Below are 25,905 nucleotides of genomic sequence, written 5' to 3'. Positions count from 1 at the left end.
TTTCTGTGTTTATGTGTGTGTGTTTTGGTGTGTTTTGGTGTGTATGTATGTGTTGTCCACAAATGGGTGAGAGTGTGCACCATATGTGTGTGTATAGGCATGCCTGAGTGATCATAACGTGTGTGTGTTTCATCCTCACTTTGTGTTTTCTGATGAGTCTTCTCCCAGGTGAGACAAAGGGGGTGATTATTAACTCTGTATGATGTCTGGGAGCGTCCCACTTGACGCACTGTTCTCCACTAACAAGCTAGTAGGTCATAAGAAGGGTCACTCTAGAATGAGTAGGCACTGATTGCTTACTTGAAGACCAAAGCAGGCATGTATTAGTGAAGACGCAGGAAGAGGTTTTCACACATTTTCATAAAAAATAATTGGACATAACAACTTTTACTGTCAAAACATATACTGAGAAGCCTCTATGTTCTATTTTTCCCAAACCTAATTTCACAGTTCTCACCTGAAACTTGGAAACCCTGGTCGTTGCAAGTTTAAACCACTCCCACCCTCCCAAAAATTAGTAAATAATGCTAGTGTACTCAATCCATCTAATTTATAAACTAAGACATAGTCCTAACGCTGTTGTTGTGTCTAGTTAGCATCTAGAAGTATGTATAAATAATGTAGATACTAGTTAAGGTAAGTGATATTGATATTGAATTGATTATGTATTTAAACATAAATTATGCCTACAAGAACTCAAAAAGAATGCAAAAATTAAAAATTGAATATATCTCAATACTTACAATCTTCAGTCAAATATTCTAGTACTTAGTCTTTGTTTTCAGTTTGCCACAAAGAAGTTTATTCTTTTTTTAAAAAGGGACTTTCTGCTGTATTGAGATATAGGTGAGAAAATAAACTCATCCCGGTTCGGCCCGACAACGCATTTTCAACAACCACAGATATCTAAATCTTTTTGAATAGCTTCAAATATGAGTAGCAGAACCAACTTTGGCAGGCTTCAAAGAAAGGATATTTAAACTAAGATGAAGTTGTGTATTTTTTTTTTTTTTTTGAAAAAGCCAGAGCACTTTGTTCATTCTGACAGACGTGGAAACAGCTGTAAGCAGCTTTTACTTGGCGATTACGCTTGAATGGGGAACATTAGAGGAGCTTACGCTGACTACGCTATTGTCTCTTTTAAGTCTTGCACCTTATACTGGAAAGGCAAATGCGTAACAGTAACACTACCATTTATCACTCACTCTCTCTCTCTCACACACACACACACACACACACAGCTTCTCTTCCTGCTTCCTTGGTCTTTTCCACCCCACTCTGTATGAACAACAACACGTTACATTTTTATATTGCCAGTGTCAGCAACCGCATTCTCCTTATTGGCATAAAACATCAATTTATCACCTCAGTATAGGAGCCTGAGAATGTGGAAGGTGGTGATAGTAAACTGCTTTGTTTGACAAATAAAGAGAATGAAAGATTTTGTTTTGGCAGAGCGTCAGTCATGTGGAAATACGTAGTTGCACAAACATGCACTAGCATAATTGAAAAGTATGCACAGCAACACACTCACAATAATGCACGGTATACATGCATGCAATTGGATGGGATAACTGTTTAGATTCAAGGAACCATGCTAGGCTATCCACAGTTGGGTTGTGAGGCAGATCTGCAAGTACATGTTTGGCTAATTTCAGTGCCAGGGCCAAGCATGAAATGCATGGAGTGATCGTTCCCGTTCACATTATTAAACAGACGTGTAGGAATTTTGAATTTTGAGATTGAATTCTAGAATTGCATAACTGCCTTATGGCATGTTGAGTATATTTGTATGCCTATGCTTTGGTATAGACAAAAAATATCCAATGCAATGCCATGCAGATGGCATGTGAACATGGTAATGGGGTATTTGTGGACCAGCCAAAGCACTCTGCTTTATTCCTTACTAAATGGGCTCTGACTTGAGACATTGATCTTGTTTTGAGAAGTAAACCCATCCATGGTTTAAAAACAAAACTGAACGTCTCCATTGATGAACACATGGTTCTTGTGGTTGGTTAGTAAGAACCGTAAAGCATATCTGTTAACACATAGCACTCTACTTGGGAAAGTTGAGAGAGTCTGTTCTCACGGCATGTGGTGCCCTGCATGGCCTGTGTACAGCAGCTTGATGTCTGCACCACTGTGCTGATAGGCTCTCGCCGAACATTCAATTCAATCAGCTCCCTGTCTCAAGCCGTCAGAGAAATTTGACAAAGTTGGAATAAGGTTAATGAGAGATATTTACTTTCAGGACTGAAGCGCTTGCACTCTGTGAGTCATGTGTCCATTTCATAAGCCTCTGAGAGCAAACGACAAATATAGCCCCAGAGGGCCACTCAGACTGTGAGCTGGAGCAGTGCGAATGCAACACAGCCAGCTCCAGGAATTCAAGCTGGCAACTGGGAACTGGGAAACATTTGGTTGCCGTGGCACCGGCGCTCGGAAAGAACACTCGGGCAATCAAATGATTGTGGGTTGAGAGCGGCAGCGGCACTGAGGACGAGAGTGCACTTTAACTTGAAAACGTGTGTGTGTGTGTCTGAGTGAGAAAGTGTGTGTGTGAGTGTGGGCTGCAGGGACAGTGCCACTCAGTGTTTGAGAGTGTTTAATTACCATATAGACAAGCCTATTGTCAGAGCCTTTGTGCGCAAGAGTGCTCATTTGGGTACGTTTATGTGTGCGAGTGTTTGAGAGAGTGAGAAAGCCAGAGAGAGACCATGGCGCCGTCGATATATGGATAGATGGATGGATGCATGATTATGTGGAAGAGCTCCAGCTGAATGGCATCAGTCGTTTACTGACAGCTTAGACGGGCTTGTCATGCTGCGTGTCTATCCATCCATCACATAAAGCCGTGTTTGTGTTTTGTTTGCGTTTGTGTCTGTTCAGCGGCCTCATGTTGAACTGAACTGAACTGGGGATGGTGACATTGGCAGGTCTGAAGAGAGAGCCCAGAGAGATTACTGGGCTTTCTGTCCACTGCTTTCCATACCATAAACACACACACATTATACATAAGCATATTTTATTGGTAAAACTGCTGCATTTGCATACTCACAATATAAATAATATAGTAGAAGACACACAGCCTAAAATGTTTGGTATACGATAGCACAAAAGATTCAGCCATGCGTTTGCCTCCGCACCCAACCGAAATGCCTACATAGATGACACAGAAGACGAAGACTCTTCAACTTTCAGTGAACCACTTACACACTCTGTACACTTTCACTCACTCACTCACTCACTCACTCACTCACCAGGCATCTGGACCCACTCACTCACTCACTCACTCACTCACCAGGCATCTCGACCCACTCACTCACTCACTCACTCAATCACCAGGCATCTCGACCCACTCACTCACTCACTCACCAGGCATCTCGACCCACTCACTCACTCACCAGGCATCTCGACCCACTCACTCACTCACTCACTCACTCAGTGTCACTCACTCACCGTCCGTCCGTCCTGACCCAGTCTTTACCCTCCCCACATCCTTCTGGTATTACTGTCTTTTACTCAACCAGTTTTTCACTCCATCCCTCCTCTCCCAGCCTCTAAATCTCCACCTGTATCAGCTCCTCCTCAAACTTCCTAGCACATCTTCCCCCCCCCCCCCCCCCCCTCTCTCTCTCTTTCTCTTTCTCACACATCACACATCAGTGCTGACTCTGCAGAGGGATGAACTGAATTGCCCCTCTGCCCACTGCCCACTGCCCACTCTGTCGGTGCATCTACATTCTACACCCAAATGTACCCTTGTGATGTAGGGGTGCGGCTACACCCATATGAGGCCTTGTGATGTTGGGGTGCGGCTACACCCGTGTGGTGTTGGGGTGAAGGGTGCAGCAGGCTCTATATTTAATTCAGCCCTCTGGCTCTGCCGGATGACTCTCTCCGGTACCTGTACTAATGAGGGGTGCAGCACTGTGGAGCTGCTCGTTCTCTGTGCTCATAAAGGACACCTGGTGAGGGGCTGCAGTGTTTGATTAGCCGCTGGCTTTGTGTGATTAGAATGTGAGTGTTCCTGCAGAGCCAGTGCTGTTGAGCTGCTGTCACTCAAACAAAGTTTCGGGAAAGTTTTGAGAGAGACAGAGTGAGTGTGCAAATATGAGCTACATAGCCCTGTCATCACTCATGTCCGCTGTTAAGTGTTTGGTCCTTACCGAGTACCGACCATCTGCGTTCAACTCAAGCTGTTGCCATCTCTGAATGACTAGCATGAAAATGAGGCACAATTCCCTTTGATGTGTTTTGTTTACTTGTGTGTGTCTAGTCTGCCACTCGTTTATAACTTGTTTCTTGTTCACTTGACGTTGTCATTCACACTCTCTGTATTGGTCTCTCCCTCTCTCGCTCTTTTGCTCTCTTGCTCTCTTGCTGTCTTTTGTCATCTCTCCATTATTTTGGTTCCATGGCTCCATGACTGCCCCACCTACCAGTCAAATTTAATACACAGCTTCTGACACACACAAGCAGTATGTATCTGTATGTCACACTTGCAGTTTGTATCTATGTAACGTGTATCTGTTAGGAATTCTGTGATGTATGTAAGTCTGTTCACTGAAGCAACACACACACACACACACACACACACACACACACACACACACGGATCAGTTATCCACATTGCCAAAGTGCAAAAGTAGGAGCCATTAGCTGGCTGTGAGATGAAAATAATTTCATCATCCATCCGTTCTTGCCACTTCCCAGATACACAGCTACAGCCAATTGCATACTGCCAACCCATATGCTTCAAAACTCTGTGTGTGTGTGAGTGTCTACCAGTCTGACTAGCCACAATCTCCCCGAGGTTCTTCCAATTATACATCCCCCTTGTAAAAGCTAAAGTGCCTAAAGCAGGGGTCTCCAACCTTTTTGGGAATGAGGGCTACCTGAAGACCCGAAATCATATGGAGGGCTACTCATTTGAAACAACTCACCCCTTTTTTGCGAGGGTAGTCCTCCTAAATAATAGGCCTATGTGATTTTTACTTTTAAATTATCAATATTGTGTAGGCCTATAAGTCTTTATATATTAAGCAAATGTATTTTCAACTTTAATATCAATATGCAACACTACCAACATTTTTGTTCAGTTTGTTCATTGCAAAGTTTGCATGAGGAATCTAATCTATTTTTTTTTTTACAAAAAAAAACCAATCTTTTTGTGCAATTAATAATTTGGGTTACAATTTGTACCCAATGTATACCCACCCACCATTTTGAATTCAGGGGTTGTTTAAGTTCTGATTTCAGTGGACTTTACAGTGGGTTTTAACATTTCAATAGTAATCGCCCACACCACCCTAACATATGAAGACTCCTTTTAAAGTTATTGCACACCTGAAATCTCTCCATGATCTGACAAAAAAGGTAATGCACAGTCCTGCTCAGTCATGCATGCCACAAAATTTTCCGCGCTATTATACGGCAATAGCCTACGGAGGAGAAAAGGCCTGTGAGCTAAAGCAATTGTTTTTCAGTCCTTGAAAAATCATGCAAGAACCGTATTTGACGAACATGGAATGGCCACAGAACTTTTGCAAAGATGCTTCCAATGGCTACACCAGACGAGCAAGTTTTTTCCCCCTTTACTGTCTATGCGTGCGAGCAGCGTATATGCGCTCCGCTTCCGTTGTTGTTTAAAGATTGAATGGGAAACGGATTTGGAGCCAAAGCCTAAAATTTAACGCAGCTACAATTTGTAAGGTATAACCAATATCAATTTAATGTTACAGATGTATGGCTACATACATTCTTAATATAGTTCTGGTCTAGACTTAAATATCTATTGAAAACTTCACAATGGAGCGTCTTTTTAGAGCGTGATCTGCAGGCGACCTGCTGCCCATTTTTAGAAGGTGCGCTGGGGGCGCCGTCCCACGGGCTACCTGGTGCCCGCGGGCACCGTGTTGGAGACCACTGGCCTAAAGCATTACGGTGCCAAGGCTCCTGTTGTATGTGGACTAACTATTGTCACTCTCTATTTTTAGCTATTAATTCCCATAGTCTGACAGAGAGCAGTTAAGACCTTAGAAGAATGTCATGAACTTTAATTGTCTTCGACCCCACCACGTTCACCTCTATACCAGTAAATGTATACGTTTTCTATGATGCCATGCAGGGTTTCCCGCAGGAAATGTGTTAGTCAAGGTGGTAGGTCGTAGGTCCGGGGTGGGGGGGGGGTGGGGGGGGTGGGGGGGTTGGTCAACGAAAATGACAAATCACGCAGTCGACTAAATATTTTAAAGTTGCGCCAAACGGATGAACCCAGCATCGGTGCGTCGCATAAATTAAAACACAAATTGAAGCAACACCTTGATCATTGGACAACCCTACCACTAAACCTTTCCATAGGCCTGCAACGTTTATGACATAAAAAATGGAATATGAATGCATTTCATCACACCTGACAATTAAACGGAGCTGTGGCTGTTCGCGATTTGACTGATTACGGAGAAGGGAGATTGGCGTTGGTCACGGTTTGGAATGAAAGGGAGAAAACAGGACAAAGTAACACGTTTTTTTTTTTTTTTTGACGACGTAGTTAAGGCGGCAGACTTGTTTTACCAAGGCGGCCGCCTTGACTGCAAAGTGCTGCGGGAAACCCTGCCATGGGTGCATTTTTTCTTGAGCCATTGTAAATATTTTTATATTGAAAAATGTGTAGCATATGAAGTTTTATCATGAATTGCAGTTTTTGTAGGAGAACACTGCGCTTTGTTCATTATAGTTCTACACCTCTTTCTGACTTGGGTCTGTCTGTCTGTCTGTCTTTGTTTGTTTGTCTGTGTGCGTCCATGTGTTCAGGTACAGATAAGGTGCGGCAGGCGATGCGCTGCAAACACCTGTACGTGGTGAATCCTGATTGGCTGTGGGGTTGCCTGGAGCGCTGGGAGAAGGTGGAGGAGCAGCTCTACCCCCTCAAGGAAGACTACAGCAAAGCGCCCAGGTACGGAGGGGAGAGACGGAGTGACAGGTCTACGGAAGGAGGGAGATGGGGAGAAGGAGGAGAACAACAAACGACAGGAAGTGTAGGAGGGAGGGTGGTTTGGGCTCACAGATGACTGCGAAAGCGAGCAGCTGTGATCCAATTCCCAGATATAGACAGACAAGTATAGAGTGTGAGACGACACAGGGTGAGAGAGCCTGGAGGTGGAGGCTGCACTCAAATGTATACTGAGGGAAGAGGGTAAGAAAATCACTTTGGACACAAAGCCATAGGGCATGGTAGGTTTTACCTTGGCTCTTGAACTAAACAAACTTGTTCAATTAAATGAGAGAAAACCGACTGTAAATGTTTGGGAGGCATAAATTCAGTAGTTCAGAGAGAGACTGAAGACGGTGGGGGAGGGATTAAGATACTCTTCCTGTATCCTGTATGTGCTCCGCCTTTCCAGCGTTTGCCCTTAACTCTAAAAACCAATTTGGAAATTTGCACATTTTTGGATTCAAGCAGAGAAACAATTATTCTAGAGCTGCCCTTCGGATAGGGAATCGATAGCCTGAGCACAAAGTGCAATACAGTCTGCACAATTTTGGGGATGGATAAAAATCCCTTTACGCATCAATGGTTTCTTCAAAGTTCAAAGACGAAATGGGATGTGGTGGGTATAATGCCCGCCGAAGAATTGGGTCAGAGCCCTTTTTTTTTAGCAGATCACCACAGCTGGTTTTCTGGGACTCGGAGAGCACAGAAGCCCCCTGACTCGTGTCAAAGCCAAAGCCTGCCTTCCCGCTCACTGTCCCTTCTGCCAGACTGCCAGCTCATCTTGACAGAAACCAGTCGAGCCTTTCTGAACTGCAGCATCCCAACTACAGCATACAGCATACTGCCTCAGTCTAAAAAAAAAAAGCGCTCAAACTACCATACAAGGATGAGGTGGATCATAAGGCGTCGGGGGGGGGGGGGGGGTTGGGGAGATTGGTCTCCCACTGTGTCAGGTTGATTGCCAGGGAGAACAATTTTGCTGAAGGATGAGACGGCAGAGAATGTAAAGTTTCTTGATGTGCAAAGTAGGGGTGGACGATATATATCGTCTGCGATAATATCGTGATTGCTGTTTTAACGATGTGCAAATTGACATTATTGAGTATTTAAATTACTTAGAGGGAAAACACTCAAAATCACGCATTGAACCCCCATACATTCACTAAATCCAGGAGGTGTATGCGAGAGAAGCCCCTAGCTGCAGCAGAGCAAGTCACGTGATTGCTAGTGGTCCACGTTAACACATGCACGCCTAATGTTTATTTTGTGCGGCTACTTCGTTCAAGTGGCATTGATGAGTTAAAGTCACGGTATTATATGTAAACATTAGGCTAGCCTTTGAGTATGTTAATAGTCAGTTGTAAACAAAGAAATCTTCTTATGTTACCCTTTTTTAAAAATGGACTGAAGTTCGCTCTAAATATCAACTTTTATCAATTATAAGTAATGGGATTTCTCATAGTAATGGGATTTCTCATATACTTTAGCCATAAGCTAATGCATTAGTTTCTATTCTGTAAGATCTGCTTCGTTTAAAACTGTTTTTTAAAGGATATCGACTAATCGTTATCATCAAAATCACAAAAAAAAAATCGATATTATTTTTTGTCCATATCGCCCACTCCTAGTGCAAATGCCAAGTCATCTTGCCTCCAGCCATCACATTGGCCAAGATATGAGCATAGGTTTCTAGAGAAGGCTTGATATTCATTGATCTTGATTCTCTTTGGTGTTGAGTGTATGTTTTTTTTGTAACTTTTTATTTATGATACTTTTTCACAATAACAGTAAAGGGTTAAATGAAGGAAAGAAAATGAAACAAGCAGGCAGAGCTACAAAGAAGAAACAAAAAAAAAACAGAAAATATAGCAACATGAGGTCATAAAGATAAAGTATACAAGTGATAGTCAGTCAGGCATGGCTAATTAGCCTACATTGACAGTTCTAGGTCATGTACCTAAATGGACCATTTCCCCCATCTTTTCTCTCCAATCTCTTTTTGGAGCCGTATGGAATATGTCATCTGCTCAAGGAGGTGTAAATGGTGTTGAGTGTATGTTTGTGTTTTGTGGGTTTCAGGAGTAACAGTCCAGCGTTCTTCCCCGACGCCCTCTGCGCGCCCCCTCTCCACCCAGCCCCCCAACAAGACCCCACCCCACGACTGCCACCCCCGGAGGTGCGCACCTACGACCCCGTCACTGGCAAACTTAACCGCAGGGGCCCCCAGGCGCACCACCCGCCCTCCTTCCCCCACCACCACCACCACCACCAACACCACCCGGGGCCGTCAGGCGTCCCCCAGCCGGAGCCCAAACCCCGGCCGCCCCCGCCGGAGGTGCGCACGTACGACCCCGTCACGGGCAAGCTCATCCGGAGAGGCCCTCAGGCGTCCAGACACTCCTCCTACGGCCAGGCACCGGGGCCGTCCACATCGCGGTCGTCTTTCAGGTAGAGCAATCGGTGTGTTCCCGCACTGTTTGTCCCTCCCTCCCTAACATACCACTAACACCTGACTTGTCATACTAAGTGTTCTTGTAGACTATAGATTAGCTTAATTTATTAATGTCTTAACCAGAATCATAACTTGAGTGGAGATAATTCTCATGTATTTATCCTGAATAGCCTATAGCTATATCAGACTGTCTTCTAAGGCATGTGGAAGTTGTGAATTACACAGCAGTGCATTTGGTGGCCATGCTGGGCCACAAGTGTTGTTCATTGGTTGTCGCACTTCAGCATTTACTGACATCAGGGGAGTCTGGACCATGATTAATGCCTACTCCAGATATAATGCTTAATTCACACCTGTCTACGCACGTTTTAACACGTTTTCGCTTTAGTGAGTGTGAGTGTGTTTGATGGCTGTTGTATAGCCCTGCATTGGCTCCTGGCCTCACCCTAAGCTGTTTTCAGACACGTCCTCTGCAGTATATGCGGATCTTTGTGAAACCCGATCCATCAGGTGATTTAAATATGATGCTAACATGCAGACATTAACAACACCGGCGCACATGAACAGAATCTCTGCATGTTCTTTGCATTGTTCAGACATGAGCTAATTTACATAATGTCCGTTGGAAATACTAGGAGCGGAGTAGTGTAAGAGTCGGCTAAGTTCGGAGTTCCAAATGTCCGGTTATGTTCAGATACACAGCCCGACCGCTTGACATCCGCAGAACGTGCAAACTTATACAAATGTCAGAAACCAGATCTAGTGTCAGTGGATTGGCTGTCAGCCCTTGCCTAGCACAAGGTCCACTCTTTATTTGTTCAAATCACCAGCCTACAGTGCACACACAGGAGAGAAAGCATGCCGGTCTGTGAGCTCCATGCGGCGTGATTTGTGTTTGTGTCCTTGCTGTGTCAGCTCTTTCCCCTCAACCAAAACGAATGACCAATCCGAATCCATAATAATGTGTGAATTTGTATGCAACTGCATGTTTGTGGGCCTGTGAATGAGTGTCACTGTGCCGTAAAGCTGCAGAGCTCCTCCGCTTGTGGTAGAATGATTAGGTCATTTCAGCGCCGTGCTGCGGCCATTCTTCAGGCAGCCCAGAAAACGATGGCGCAACGGCCGGTCGGAATGAGAGAGGGAGATGAGGGTCGAGTTGGACATGGGAGGGAGGGGTGTCAGCGTGCAGTTTGAAGAGACAGCATGCAGAAGTGTGAGAGGGTGCAAGTTTGTGTATTTGTTTGTTTGTGTATTTGTTTGTTTGTTTGTATTTGTTTTTGTTAGGGCTTTTTAGCCTTTATTTGAAAGGATAGTGAAATGATGACAGGAAATGAGTGGGAGCGAGGTGGGGAGTGGATTCAGGATATGACCTCTGGCCAGAATCTGGGTCCCCACAGGCACTGTACGGCATGCTGATGCTACCGTTACACAATGGCTCCCCTCCCCCAATGTTTGTGTACTGTGTGCATGTAGAAGTATGTGCCTGGTCAATAGGTTCATGTGTTCTATGTTGTGTCGTGTTCTGTGTGATGAAGAAAACAGTCAGAAATGCTATGCGTGAAGAGGATGGACAAGCACATTGAACATTCAGACTCAAAAACAATGTATTTTCATGTCTATTTGTTCATTTCTCATATATCCCAAAGATTGTGTGTGCATATGTGTGACCAACTGCTTTGTAATTGTAATACATTTAACTGCCTGGGTTTCCATCAGAGAATTTCCTTCCAAGTTCACATTTATGAAAAGCTGATTTCTGTGAAACGCTGCAGTCGTGCTTGCTTCACAGAGGCTAGGGCTGTCTTTGTCAAGGCTCACTGCACTGTGGTAATTCAGCACACAAATACACACCCACACCTGCACACAATCACATTGCAGTAGCACACCACACACTCCTCCACACACACACACACACACACACACACACACACACACACACACACACACACTCACTACAACAGAATGCATTCCGTTTGTAAGGCACTGTTTGCAAAAAACAGCGTGACAAAGCAGCTTTTCGGAGTGCAAACTCTTTTGTCTTATACTAACACACATACACACACTCACGGAGAGTCATTTTGAGTTGGCTGGCATCTCACATTTCATGCCATAGGTGAAGTAGAAGTCTATGTGTGGTGTGTGTGTGTGTGTATGTCTGTGCACTCCACCTACGAGGCCTTCAGCAGTATCGTTGGTCCACTACATCCAGCTCATAGAATAAATCTGCTCAGATTGCTGGTATGTCAAAGGGTGTGTGCATGTGTGGTCGCAAAGCTAGCTTCTTCCACAGGGTGTGTGTTTGTGTGTCTCAGTAACTGGGGGAGTGTGTAGGTGTGTGCATGTCTGGCCCAGAAACGCCTCCTTTGTATAGGAGAACCATGTGTCTGATCCAGTAATCCTCTGCCAATTCATCGTGTGTGTGTGTGTGTGTGTGTGTGTGTGTGTGTGTGTGTGTGTGTGTGTGTGTGTGTGTGTGTGTGTGTGTGTGTGTGTGTGTGTGTGTGTGTGTGTGTGTGTGTGTGTGTGTGTGTGCCTAGAGCAAATAAAGCTTTTCTGATTTTTTTTTTTGTGTGTATGCGCTCTGAGTGAGAGAAATGTCTAATACTTGACTGTGTTGTATTGCTACTCATTGTTAGTTTTCTGCACTGTGCTCAATTGGTATATATTCAGAAACAACCTGTTTGTGTTTGTGCGTATGTGTGCTAGTGTGTGTGTATGCAATGTGTGTGTGTGTGTGTGTGTGTGCATGTGTGCTAGCTAGCTTCTTAGTAATGACTGCTAGACTCCACTCCGGAGTGGGCAGCAGTGGTGGCAGTCTCCCAGGCAACGGCTGAAAGCCCTGTTCTGCGATAAGACGCCACGCAGGCAAAATCACATTAATAAACCGAAAGAGGTTTTTGCTCTGTGGTGGCCCGGAGTCTTTCGTTCCCTCTCCATCACTGAGGCTGTGGGGCTTGAGAGGGCTTGCAGGCCCACTGCTGAGTGCCCAAATCACCACACTGGCTTTAAGAAGTTTCTCCTTCCACAACGACAGTATCAGCCTGCTGAATCTCATAATTGGCTCAAAGAACATGAGACCGCATATTTCAAAGACACTAGTGTTAGTTTATTGCGTGTTTCACTTTTTGTCTTTTTATCTCCTGTTACCTGGAAGTCTTCTACCTAATTCCTCAAACTCTTATAGACACGGTAGTATTAGTTTCTTGTCTATTTATTTCCTAACCTATGCATCCTGTACCCACTTCCCCTTTCTTTTGTTTATTGAGAGGCTCTGTTTGAGTCTGTATGTCCTGCTTGTTTTCCTGCCCTCTTTCTTTCTTTCTTTCTTTCTTTCTTTCTTTCTTTCTTTCTTTCTTTCTTTCTTTCTTTCTTTCTTTCTTCTCTTTCTTCCTTTCTCCCTCTGCCCTTCCCTGTGTGTGTTGCTGTGCTACATGTGTCCCGATTTGACGAATTGAAACTTTAATGGCTAGCATCTGTCCTTTTATTTATAGACAAATGAGGTGTGTTTACAGCGCCGCACAGCGTGGTCGTTACACCTGTCCTTGGCTCCCCGTCTCCCCCTGATTTTGTGATGTCTGTGATGCAAAATGCAAACGTGTAAAACACACACACACACACACACACACACACACACACACACACACACACACACACACACACACACACACACACACACACACACACACACACACACACACAGAGGGAGAGGTGAGAGTGATTGTGGCTCGTATAACTTGCTTTTAGTGTGATGGTACCATGTCACATGCACATAAAGATCTGTGTCTGATTAATATAAGGGGCCTATATTAACAAAGCCTACACTCTTGCCTTGGATGCATGCCTACCAGTGAATTAATTCAACCCAACTGCAACTTGAACCACTAACATTAAACAAGTCAACACTGTGCCAAGCCCATTACCCAGTCTGCTGTTTATTACAAAAAGTGCAAACTTGGCTGTATAAATTCATGCATTTTTTGGAATAGGTAAAACTTCTTCTTTTAAATGAGAACAGTGTGTCGTCTGTTACATTCCAGCTAAGCCAGCCTGGAGCATTCACAAAATCCTTTGGTCCAAGGATTCAGTGCTAACCCTGTAGGGAGATTATGAAATAGTTTCACCATCATGTTGGCAACAACACAAGTGACAATGTCAGCAATATTTTGCTGGGCTACTTGCCATGAAGTACCATATTAGCGTTGATAGCTATCCCCAATACTGCTGTCATCTTTGTCCACAACATCTTTTAAATACTTCACACACGTTTCCTATAAATCTCAATCTCCACTCACACAGTTCTCAGTGGATAAACCTGCATTTTTTACCTCAATAGGAGAAATCTCCACTGGACATTGCTGTTGGGCCTACTGTATTTAGGGATCCCTGTGAAAAAGGAATTAATTCCTAACCCATCCCAATGCTTTAGTATGAGCAGTAAAGTCAACAGTAAAGGCAGTGAGTTAGAACTCAAGTGATTCTCTGGACAGCTGGCCTTGACTGAGACTGAGAAGGCTCCTGGTGGAAGTCCAGCTCCTCCTGGCTGCGTGTCAGAAACGTCCTTGAACAAGACATTAAAAAAACTCCTAACTTCCCCCAGGGGGCAGATGTAGTGCTTTTCTATGGTACCCTCAACTCTTGACAAGAGCTGTTGTTTTCTAAACACTTATTTAAATGCTAATGACTTTGCTTGTGCCCATTTAACTTGAGTTACTGAGTTACTAATTTATGAGAAAGTGGTGTGCATGGCCCCAGAGTTTTTTTTCCGTTGCGTTGTTGTTGATGTGAACTGGTGTGTTGGTTTGCAGCGCGGGGGGGCAGCAGCAGCAGGATGACGAGCAGCCAGGGCCATCCCGACGGGACCGGCAGCCCAGCATGTCCGAAACCAACCCCCTGTACACGTTCTGTAAGGAGGACCTGGACCTCATGGACAAAGAGGTAGCAATTGAATTCAATTAAATTCTTAAAATTTCCCCTTGGGGATCAATAAAGCATCTATCTATCTATCTTTCTATTGTGCACACACACACATACACACACACACACACACACACACACACACACACATCTCTCTCCCCCTCCCTCTCTCTCTCACTCACCCACCCACACACACACACTGTACACGCTCTGTCGCATGGATGAGGAGGTAGCACTTCACTCACACTCACACTCACACTTACACACACACACACACACACACTAACAAGCATGTAAGAAATACGGACCTGCAGTTGTTTTCATGGACTGTCCTTGACTCTGTCCTTGGACAAATCCTTGCCTGTAGTTTCATAGTTGTAGGGGTGAGCTTAGTGTATGATCTATGATAATAATGGTATAAAACATTATTATCCACTTCACACGTGTTTTATCATTGGTTATTAACAACAATTCACATATTTTAGTAGATTCTTACAAAGTTTGTGTGGAGCAAAGAGGAGTTATCCAAAAGTTGTAATCACAGCTAGCACTGGGGTGGCAGGTGGGGAGACAAATGAGATGGCAGAGGACAGCACACCATCCATCAACGTCTAGGTGGGAATACTTCTCTGGCACATACTATTCACGCCATACACACGCCACTCATATAATACTCTCCTGCTTACTCCTCTCATCCATTGAAGCGTGTGTGCGTGTGCGCGTGCGTGTGTGTGTGTGTGGTATTTGCATGTGTCGCATAGTCTTATTCTCAGAGCGCCTCCCATGGCATGGTGAGATTCGGCATTTCGATGGAAAGATGGAAAGTTTGCACTGAAACACCACCAGATGCTGTGCTCCAGGACACATATCTGATTAACTCTCACGGCAGTAGTCCTCGGAAGCAGCACAACATGCTTTCCCTCCCTCCCTATTTTTCATCCTTTCTCTGTCTCTCTCGCACACACACACACTCACACACACACACACACACTCACACTCACACACACACACACACTCACACTCACACAGACACTCACACTCACACACACTACATCCAGATTCTTCGCACAGCATTGGTAGGTCTCCATTGTGTTGAGGCCGTGTGCGGATGCAGAGAGACCTGATGGATTGGCGCCGGTAAAGTGAGAAGGCAGCTAATGTGCTTTTGAGGAGGATGAGTGTGAGGCAAGATGAGCGTGGGAAAAGGTGATGCGGGAGAGTAAAAAGTTGGTTGTGGGCTAGAATGAGAATCGGGGTAGTATTGGAGGGAGGCGTAATAAGAGCTATCTCACAGTTGAGAGAAATAAGGGCTGAAGTCTAGTGGCAATAGAACATAGAGAGTGAGTAAGTCATTTTAAAAGAGGGCAGGTTCAGCATAGATGAGTGAGGCAGAACAGTGTTGAGGCAGTACCTATCATAGAGGCAGTGTGTTGAGGCATAGAGGCCAAACAGTGTTGAGGCAATTTGTTGAGACCGTGTCCATCATAGAGGCAGTGTGTTGAGACAGTGTCTATCATAGAGACAGAACAGTTTTGAGGCAGTGTGTTGAGGCATAGAGGCCAAACAGTGTTGAGGCAATTTGTTGAGACAGTGTCCATCATAGATGCAGTGTGTTGAGACAGTGTCTATCATAGAGACAGAACAGTTTTGAGGCAGTGTGTTGAGGCATAGAGGCCAAACAGTGTTGAGGCAGTGTGTTGAGACAGTGTCCATCATAGAGGCAGTGTGTTGAGACAGTGTCTATCATAGAGACAGAACAGTTTTGAGGCAGTGTGTTGAGGCATAGAAGCCAAACAGTGTTGAGGCAGTGTCTATTATAGAGGCAGTATGTTGAGGCAGTGTCTATCATAGAGGCAGTGTGTTGAGGCAGTGTCTATCATAGAGGCAGTGTCAAAATTGTTCTGTCTCTATGATAGACACTGTCTCAACACACTGCCTCTATGATAGACACTGCCTCAACATACTGCCTCTATGATAGAGACTGCCTCAACACTGTTCAGCCTCTATGATAGACACTGCCTCAACACTGTTCAGCCTCTATGATAGACACTGCCTCAACATACTGCCTCTATGATAGAGACTGCCTCAACACTGTTCAGCCTCTATGATAGACACTGCCTCAACACTGTTCAGCCTCTATGATAGACACTGCCTCAACACTGTTCAGCCTCTATGATAGACACTGCCTCAACACACTGCCTCTATCAAAGAGACAGAACAGTGTTGAGGCAGTGTCTATCAAAGAGACAGTGTGTTGAGGCAGTGTCTATCATAGAGGCAGTGTGTTGAGGCAGTGTCTATCAAAGAGACAGAACAGTGTAGAAGCAGTGTCTATCATAGATTTAGAACAGTGTTGAGGCAGTGTCTATCATAGAGGCAGAACAGTGTTGAGGCAGTGTCTATCAAACAGTGTTGGGGCAGTGTCTATCGTTGAGGCAGTGTCAGTGAGACATATTTTGATCTGTTGCCCTGCCTTGAAAACCAAAAGACAACAATTTTATCACCAAAATTCTATAGCTGATGTTTTAAGTAAGGTCCAACCTTTGAAGGTTTCAGAATTTCTTACTAGCATAGATTTTAAAAAGACATATTTAAGCTTCTATAACACACAATGCTCTGGCCTTCAGCAGTGATTGGGTCTATGATGGACACTGCCTCAACACTGTTCTGCCTCTATCATAGAGGCAGTATATTGGCACTCTGCAGTGCTGGGACTGATATACCCATGGTGGCTTGTTTGAGTGGCATTTGGTTCTGTATGCCAGTAGTGGATCACAGCTCTCTGTGCCCTCAGGGCATCGAGCAAGACATTGAAAGGGTACATCTCTGTAGATTAGAACACACAGACACACATACAGATTGTCATTCATACACTCATATGTGGAACACACGCACACACACACACACAATGCTGTCAGACACACAAAGTTCATCAGTTCCTCATACACACATACACACGCACACACACACACACGCACACACAGTTAGTTTGCTTTTCTGTCATGTAGCAGTGTTGAACGTGTGTGGGCCGCTGTCTGTTGTCTCCCTAGAACATGTGCTCTGTTGCCTTTGAAGCCCTCGGAGGCTGATTGTGGCCTGCTTTGACTTTTAAATGAAAGGCTGCAGGCTGCCACGAACTCTTGGCACACACTGCCAAAACCTCTCACCCGCAGCCCACAGCACACAACAAAAACACACAACTCCACAGCAAACACATCCTACTACTTGCCACAGATGTATGGGGACCCAGTCAGTCTTTGAGTTGTGCCAAACAATGTTTTTGGGAATTGTTGTCCATCATTGTGCCTGACATGTTTGTGCCATGCCCACAGCCTGCCTGTTGCCTATCTTGTTTTCAGCACCTGCATTCAGCTTTGACCGTGTGTGTGTGTGTGTGTGTGTGTGTGTGTGTGTGTGTGTGTGTGTGTGTGTGTGTGTGTGTGTGTGTGTGTGTGTGTGTGTGTGTGTGTGTGTGTGTGTCTGTCTGTCTGTCTGTCTGTCTGTCTGTCTGTCTGTCTGTCTGTCTGTGTCTGTGTCTGTGTCTGTGTCTGTGTCTGTGTCTGTGTCTGTGTGTGTGTGTGTGTGTGTAAGGAACTGATGAACTGTGTGTGTGTGTTTGTCTGTCCTCATCAACCGTTCTGTTTCTGAAGTTCTGAAGTCTCTGCCGAATCCCTAATTTATTCATGAGCAACTGTGATTCCCGTTGTCCCGCGCCGTCCTCATTTGAAAAAGTGCCGTCTCGAAAAAAGCTTTTAGGCAGAGGAGGGCTAATTAAAAAGCCGGCGAATTATCCGGTAACATCAGAGTGGCACGGCGCAGCCCTCCGCTGGCATTCAGCCACGCTTTGTTTACCAGCTCCAGGATGCCCCCTCTGGATGCCACTCGCGCCACACGGAGCGCAGCATCTGGAGAGAATATCGATGTCGCTCTCAATTTCTCTCTCTGTTTCTTTCGTTTACTGTGTCGCTCTTTCCTTTGCTGCCTTCCACTTTGTTTATTTGTCCACTTTCTGCTTCGCAGCCTCTGTCCTCATCTGATTCTCTCTTTCTTTCTTTGTTTCTTTCTGTCTTTCTCTCTTTCTTTCTTTTTGTTTTTTTGCTTTTGGTCTTTCTTTGTTTCTTTTTTGTATCATTCTCTCTTCTTTCCCTCACCTGACTTTCTCAGCATGCTGTAAAAAAAAAGCTGACAAGATAACTCTTGAACTCGAAACCTCCTCGCAGCTGCCTTCGGCGCTCATTGAAGGACGCTCCGGCACTTAATTTAAGCTCTAAATGTTTCAGAAGCCTTAACCCGTAACCTGTAAGAGCTGCTGGAACTGGGCGAGGTGAAGTGCCGAGGACGTGGAAACTTCAATCTAAACTTTGCAGGGGCTGATGCCGCAGCTCCGAAGGGAAACCAGCCTGGCAGGCAAGAGTGCGCAGTCAGTGAATAAAATAGTAATGACACAATCACACATGGGTTGAAGGCGGAAGACAGACATGTGAGGTTGTCTTGCTGACTCATCGCTTCCATTTTCTCTTTCACATTCCCTCTTTTTCCTCCCTCACTCACCATCCATCCAGTTTGAGCTTTTCCTCTGTTCTCTTTTGCTATAGGCTGTGTATACAAGGGGCAGCCGTGGCCTACTGGTAAGTGCATCGGACTTGTAACCGAAGGGTTGCCGGTTCGAACCCCGACCAGTAGGCACGGCTGAAGTGCCCTTGAGCAAGGCCCCTACTGTAACCCCTCACTGCTCCACGAGCGCCGCTGTTGTTGCAGGCAGCTCACTGCGCCGGGATTAGTGTGTGCTTCACCTCACTGTGTGTTCACTGTGTGCTGAGTGTGTTTCACTAATTCACGGATTGGGATAAATGCAGAGACCAAATTTCCCTCACGGGATCAAAAGAGTATATATACTTATACTATACTTATACTTATACAGTGCTTGGTACTGAAGGACTGTCTACACTTGAAAACTCCCCACTGGCGGCAGTGAGCCTGAGCTGCTACCCTGGCTGTGACCCGGCACGCCTCCCAGCCCCAAATCTAAATCAATTGAATGATCTACACATCACTTACATCGGTCATGGCTGGGCTGATGACAGCCTGGACACACACACACACACGTGCACACACACACACACGCACACATGCACGCTCACAGACTATTTGAGGCAGGCGAGTTTAAGTCTGCCTGCAAGGCAGAGGGGGAAAAAATGGAAAGTTTTGTAACCCAGTTGCTCACGGATACGGCTCATGACTCCGGCAGAGTAAAAGTGCAGTGTCAGGCTATTCAGTCAGAATAGATTTCATTTTCTCTCCTCCTCGTTCCCAGTTTGCGTTGCTTTCTTTTTAGTCCTCCTTTTTTCCCCTCTGAAGTGTGAAAATGGGGGATGCGCGGTTGTCGTTGCCCCCCCCCCCCCACACACACACCCACCACCCCCCACCCCGCCTGCCTCGAATCAGTGACCTAGAAACATCGCCTCTGCGCCTCCTCTGACGCCACTTTCCTCCTCGCCGTCTCCGTCCCCGTCATGTTTTCTCCTCTTTCCCCGTTTCCACGCTCCCCTGGTCCGCCGCGCCGCTGGCCTGTCTCCCTTTGTCAGAACCTCCCAACTCAGTGCTGCCTGTCCTCCGCTCCGCTGTGCTCGCCCCCTGCCAGTTACTCGGGATCCCTTTCTCCTCCGCGCTGGCGTTTCCATCCTTTCCCCCCTTTCCATCCTTTCTCCTCCGTGCTGGCGTTTCCATCCTTTTCCCCCCTTTTCAAACATCCACATGTAAAACTCACTCCCAGCATTCACACCAGAGAGAACCTCACTTGAGGTAAACCTTGGAGACTTCTCCATGTTTGGTCAGGACTTTTTAAAAGTAACAACCAACAGCGTTTCATGTTTTTGTAACAATTGAATAAGCAAGGTGTCTGGGTGTTCAGGTACAGAGTCGGGTGGTCAGGTGGCAAAGGGAGAAGGGGTTCTGCTTACCTTATGTTGTGGTCCCGACCCGCCTCCACAGCACAGCTGCAAAACCAACAGCCTCCGCACCTTTGAATTATATTAAAAAGTTCTGTTAGAAACTGAATGAGTCAGCAACATGCATTTCTGTACTTCTGAGTCTCTCTCTCTCTCTTTCTCTCACTCTCTGTGTGTGTGTTTGTTTGCATGCTTGTGTGTTTCATCAAACCGAATCTTGTGTCCTGTAGCATTTCAATATTTTGCCTGGAGCTGTGAAATGGAGACTGTCCTGAGGTGTTGTTCTCACTTGGGCCTTGTGCAGCTCTGTCACTTACAGGTACACAAGTTTCTTGCAGTGCCAACCAAAGTTATGCCATCTATTACGTGATCGTGCCCACACATTCTACAGGCATCCATCAACCAAATGGTGTCTGGCTCCTGGTATTCAACAGAATGTGGTAATGCATTCTGTCCATTCGACCACCATATTTCTTGCAAGAGCACTATGAGCCATGTGGTGTTTGGGTATGCCCAAAATGTGGTATTCTCTAATTTTGCACTGGTGTTTTAATCAAGACGAAGACCCTGGAATAGGTTTTCGCAGCCTCAGGTCAGTGTTGTAGGAATGATGTACGCTTGTAGTCAAAGGGTTTAGATATCTACTCTCAGTCTGGTCTATGGGTTGTGGGTGTCTATGAACCAATCGTAAATGGCTCCTGCACCGTTTAAATGTGACAGGATGCCGTCATGCCCAAACATGTTGTGGCATGTAATGGCACGATCCTGTCCTCCATGGAGATCTATTTTTGTCACGTGTCCTCACCACTCGCCACCACCCCTGGACAGACTGATAAATGTCCCTTTTAATACCGTCATTTTTCATCCTGAGAGCGGAGAGAAAAAAAACCGTAGAACGAGAGTGAGGCCTGCATCAGTCACTTCTCGTTAATCTGAGTGAGTGACCGGTGGGGGTGGGGACAAAGCCATGAGGCTGCCTGTTACTGTTTACCAGCCGCTCCCACTCATCGGATGTAAATTAACAGTGCCGCCTGGGTCAGCACCAGCACTATCCGTAGAGACGGGCTCTTTGTTCACACACACACACACACACACACACACACACACACATACACACACACACACACATATACACTGGCATATAGAGCAGGCTTATCACCTGAGGTGATAATACCGCAGACTACGTGCATCACATATTGATTTGAAGAAAACAGAAGGGCCCCTAGTGACCAGTGATTGGGTCTTGTTGTGGAAATGTGGCGTTTTTTTGGAAATGTTTGGGCTGTAAAGCTCTGTGGAGTTCAGACGGTGGCTTTTCCCTCCCTTTTTTCTTCCTCCATTGTTTGCCTGTTTTCATGAGAAAACGCACAATTTTTGAGGTCGTGTAGAGCTGTGAACAGTGAATAAGGGTTGGTGCATTCCAGGGGAATAGGCAAGGATGTCACACACACACACACACACACACACACACACACACACACACACACACACACACACACACACACACACACACACACACATACACACACACAGTGAGAGAGAGAGCCTGACTGCACAATGTACAGGGTAATTGCATGTAATTGCATGTAATTGCATGCATTACGGTGTTTTTGCTGCTAGTGATAACATTTTTCCACGCAATGTTGACATGTGTATATATAGATAATTATATTACTTTAGCACACAATACTTTTCTTTGTGTGACTATGGAGTTGTTGCATTAGAGTTTATGTCTGAATGTTGCATTGGTGTGTTCAAGTAGTTTGTAAGCCATGGAGGAACGCTGTGAGATGGACAATTGAATGTTTATCTAGAATTGACCGTTACTATTTAAATGAAGGCTATAGAGGTTTCTGACCAACGTCACTATTCCTTATTGTTCCCATAACAACCAGAATAGAGATGTTGATGCCGCCATTTTGGGAGTCAAAAAATAGCGGAGTCTAATAGCGATACACCTGCGAATGAATCCAAGTTTGCGTCATTGAGTGGTCACCTGGTACAAGGTGATCGACATCCTAGATAAGGAGATTAGGTAATTACCAAGTTTTAAACAGCTCATGTTATTTGGCAATCTTAAGAAATTGTAAGTTATACAGTAGATGTATACCCTCATGATTTGTGTCTTTTATGTCTTTATCTGCATTTCTCTGCCCGTCACATCCTGTGTATACAGTCAATTGACTGTGTTAAAGGACAAAGCCATCTCACAGATCACGTCACAGAACAGGGGAGTCATTCTTTGGACACTAATGCATTAGAGGCCTGCAGATAATGTGTGTTTAAAATGTCATCTGCTGTTCCCGACCTCTACTAAATGCATTCTCTGACATTCCGGAACATTCCACCAGCCTTGCTTTGAAAAAAAAGAAAAGCTTCTAATTGCTTGCTTTGAGGCAATTCGTCTCCCCTGAATAGGCAAGGTTCACATTTAAATGTCACTGTTCCAGCTCAGGGCCTGGCCCTCTCCAGGTTCTAAAGGTTCCAGACGGCCATTTTGAACTCTGTATTATTTCCAGTAATGCCATTTTTGTGGTGAAGTACCCCAGTGTTCTATATGCCCATACACTAGTTCTTTTCCTGTCTGAAGTGCAATACATGCAGTTTTTGCTACTTATTTCAGACAGGGAAACTCTGAGAAGAGGCTCCTCCATCATCTCAGTCTTATTAGATCTGCTGATTGTGGTGGTGGCACGGTCACTATAGTGATCCATCCACCATGCAATGATGTCTCACAGTAACGTTTGCCAGTTTTTGTACTCGGACCTGTTCTCTGGCCTGTTGAGGGGAATGCAGTTGTTTATAGTGAGTAAGAAAGTGTACTACATATGGGTCTACTGTGGGTTTCTATCCAAGCTGAACAGTTAGCTGAATGTAAAATGCTAAAATGTAATGTAATGAAATGTAATAAGTGTGTGGGAGGACAAGTTTGTGCGCAGTCCTATCTCCTACCTTTCCGGGCTGCCTCCCGAGACCCTGGTGGTGCATTGATGTCGCCCGTCCCCTGGAAGTAGACGTACTTCTTCAGTCACCAGGTTAGGAGCACATTTCCACACGTCCTCCCGGTCGTCGATAATGCACACCATGGAGTCGCCCGAGGGGAACAGGTTCCTGCATGAGGGGGAGAACCATCAGGTAAACATCATCCATTTTCTGTACGGAGTTCACGGAACTCAGTCTGGTACTGAAGTCACAAAAAGTCACACAATTCACTGAGCCTCATGGAACTCACAGTCTGGTACTGAAGTCACCATTGCCATGGACAAGCTCCAAAGTAATACAATGTGTGCTTGCCTGCACTTAAAAGAATGACCTGGATCATTGCTTTAACCTATATTGAATTCTTATCCAGAAACATTATCTGCATAGTTGCAGGATAAATGTCACAGGACTAAATACTCAGGTCAGTTTGCGAGCCTTCTACGCATAAAATCATCAGAGGTCAAAATGGCCTTTCGTACCCCTGTTGAGGACCAGTACTCAAGCTCTTTTCTTACTTATCTCTTTCTCTGCTTTCTTATTCTCCCCCTTGTTATTCTTTTTGCCCCTTCCTGTGCTCTTTGTTTTTGACTCCGAGCGCTGTCATTCATTTATTACTCATGACAGGCTTTCAGTCAAGTGTTTTTTTTTTTTTTTTTTTTAGTTGTTCAGTCCTAGCCTGTCTGTAAATGAGACTAAGGAATGACAGACAGCATCCCGCCGTGCGAAACATCAAAACGTTTTCAGCTGAAGTGGAAAGTGACAAAGTTGGTGCTCTTATTCGGTATCCTGGCTTGGTTCTGATTAGACCGCTGCTTAGTCAAAGTCAATATCCTGTTCACACAAAGTAATTACACAGTAGGTGTTATTGGAGGGAAGAGGTAATTTTATTGAATACTGACTGAAAGTGCTTTTGGCTAGAGCAACTTGGCATTTCACAAAGACTGGTTCCCATGATGACTATCAGTTGTTCATTTTCATAATGTTTTATCCAGTTTCCTGAATGGCATGTGATTTACTTGCAGACATTTTTAATATGACACATTCTGTGTGTGAAAACTTGAGTGAATGTGAAATGATCTCTTGAGTAAAGTTGGTTATTCAGTGAAGGGAAGACATCCTTTCTAATGCCTATGACTATGCACGCCTCTCATTGTATTGTTTTTATAATTGCTAGTAGTCTTTGTAACTTGCAGGTTGCAAAGACTGGCTGTGCTTCTCTAGACACCTCTGTTGGCTTCAAGCAGCTGCTATTCTCTTAAAGAATTCGGTCTCTAATATTTAGTGATGTCTCAACAGCCCAAACCTAGGGTGACTCCTGCATGACCTCGTCTCAACTTGCCTTTCGTTTATTCTCACAAATCCCCATGGAGTATAAAATAAAATTAGACTGTCTGCCCGTCGCTCCCCAGATATTCTGCCCTCTCTTTTCCTTCTCCGATTTTTATATTTCAAACTCTAAAAATACCCAATGAATAAACCATAAAAAAGAGCCAAAGGGAGAGAATTTGCTCCGCTCCTTCCTCTCCTCCCCTACCCTCCTCTCCATCTCTGAGACCGATACGCTTTACACCTCACCCAAGAGATTAATAGTGCCTTGGTTGTGCAGAACTGGCGGAACCCGGCTCTGCCCCGAATCGCTCCAGAAAGTGTGTTAAAGGCTTTGTTTTGCCATCATCCTGCCTCCGCTATCCAGAATGCTTACGTCAGCTACTATTTAAATGTTCACTTTCTGTTTTCTTTCGTTTTATTTTTAATATTCTGTTCTTTCCATTCCACACATGCATGTGTGTTCACTTGTGCTTCTATTACTATGTAACCTAGAGAGAGGTCATTCTGAACAAAAAAATGTGTAAGTATAAGTATATATACTCTTTTGATCCTGTGAGGGTCTGCATTCATCCCAATCCGTGAATTAGTGAAACACACTCAGCACACAGTGAACACACAGTGAGGTGAAGCACACATTAATCCCGGCGCAGTGAGCTGCCTGCTACAACAGCGGCACTCGGGGAGCAGTGAGGGGTTAGGTGCCTTGCTCAAGGGCACTTTAGCCGTTCCTACTGGTCAGGGTTCGAACCGGCAACCCTCCGGTTACAAGTCCGAAGCACTAACCAGTAGGCCACGGCTGCACCCACGAAGATTTCTCTTCCTTTTTCACTCACTCAGCTCTTTCTTAATTCTCTCCCCCAAGAATATTACACAGCTCTGTATTTAAACCCCCCCCAAAAGTTTCACTTCCAAAGTACAACTCCCTCCTGAGTCGTTAGACCCAAAGCATTGTCTGATGGAACACATTAGGTTATATAAGCTGCCAAAGGGCTGCTTGTTCTGAAGCTACATGCATGAATTACAGCAGTGATGATAATTGTATGATACCGAGGTGATAGAGGAAAGCCTCCACCAGCACCAGCTCCACCCTCGGATGCCAAAGGCACCTGACATTACCCCTGACACCGGAACCAATAGTAGCTTGGCACGTCGGCTAAGGTGCAGTGGAAAACCATCATTATACCGGGATAATATTAGCCAATTTGTTGCGCTTGTCAGATTGTAATCAGCCAAGCTGCTCTTTTAAAAACGAGCATGCCTGTTTGGAGCAGGATGGGGGT

At 45.1% G+C, this 25,905-nt stretch overlaps 1 protein-coding gene across 2 annotated transcripts in view; it reads left to right on the top strand.

Annotated features, from left to right (window-relative positions):
- Window positions 1-25,905, top strand: part of ctdp1 (CTD (carboxy-terminal domain, RNA polymerase II, polypeptide A) phosphatase, subunit 1) — a 96,034-nt gene that overhangs the window by 12,950 nt on the left and 57,179 nt on the right. The window contains exons 9-11 of one of the 2 annotated variants that reach the window (XM_076301655.1): window positions 6,820-6,961; window positions 9,080-9,448; window positions 14,258-14,387. In XM_076301655.1, coding sequence (XP_076157770.1) covers window positions 6,820-6,961; window positions 9,080-9,448; window positions 14,258-14,387 — 641 coding nt within the window. Of the gene's footprint in view, window positions 1-6,819; window positions 6,962-9,079; window positions 9,461-14,257; window positions 14,388-25,905 lie in introns of those variants that run through there. The other variant, XM_076301656.1, reaches the window with a different exon arrangement.

Source organism: Alosa pseudoharengus, unplaced genomic scaffold, assembly GCF_046254945.1.
Source record: "Alosa pseudoharengus isolate Yale_2024_CS ecotype anadromous, Long Island Sound unplaced genomic scaffold, YU_APseudo_1.1 YU_APseudo_1.1_scf_23, whole genome shotgun sequence".
NCBI classification, from domain to species: Eukaryota; Metazoa; Chordata; class Actinopteri; order Clupeiformes; family Clupeidae; genus Alosa; species Alosa pseudoharengus.
This window is presented reverse-complemented; position numbering and strand designations above follow the sequence as displayed.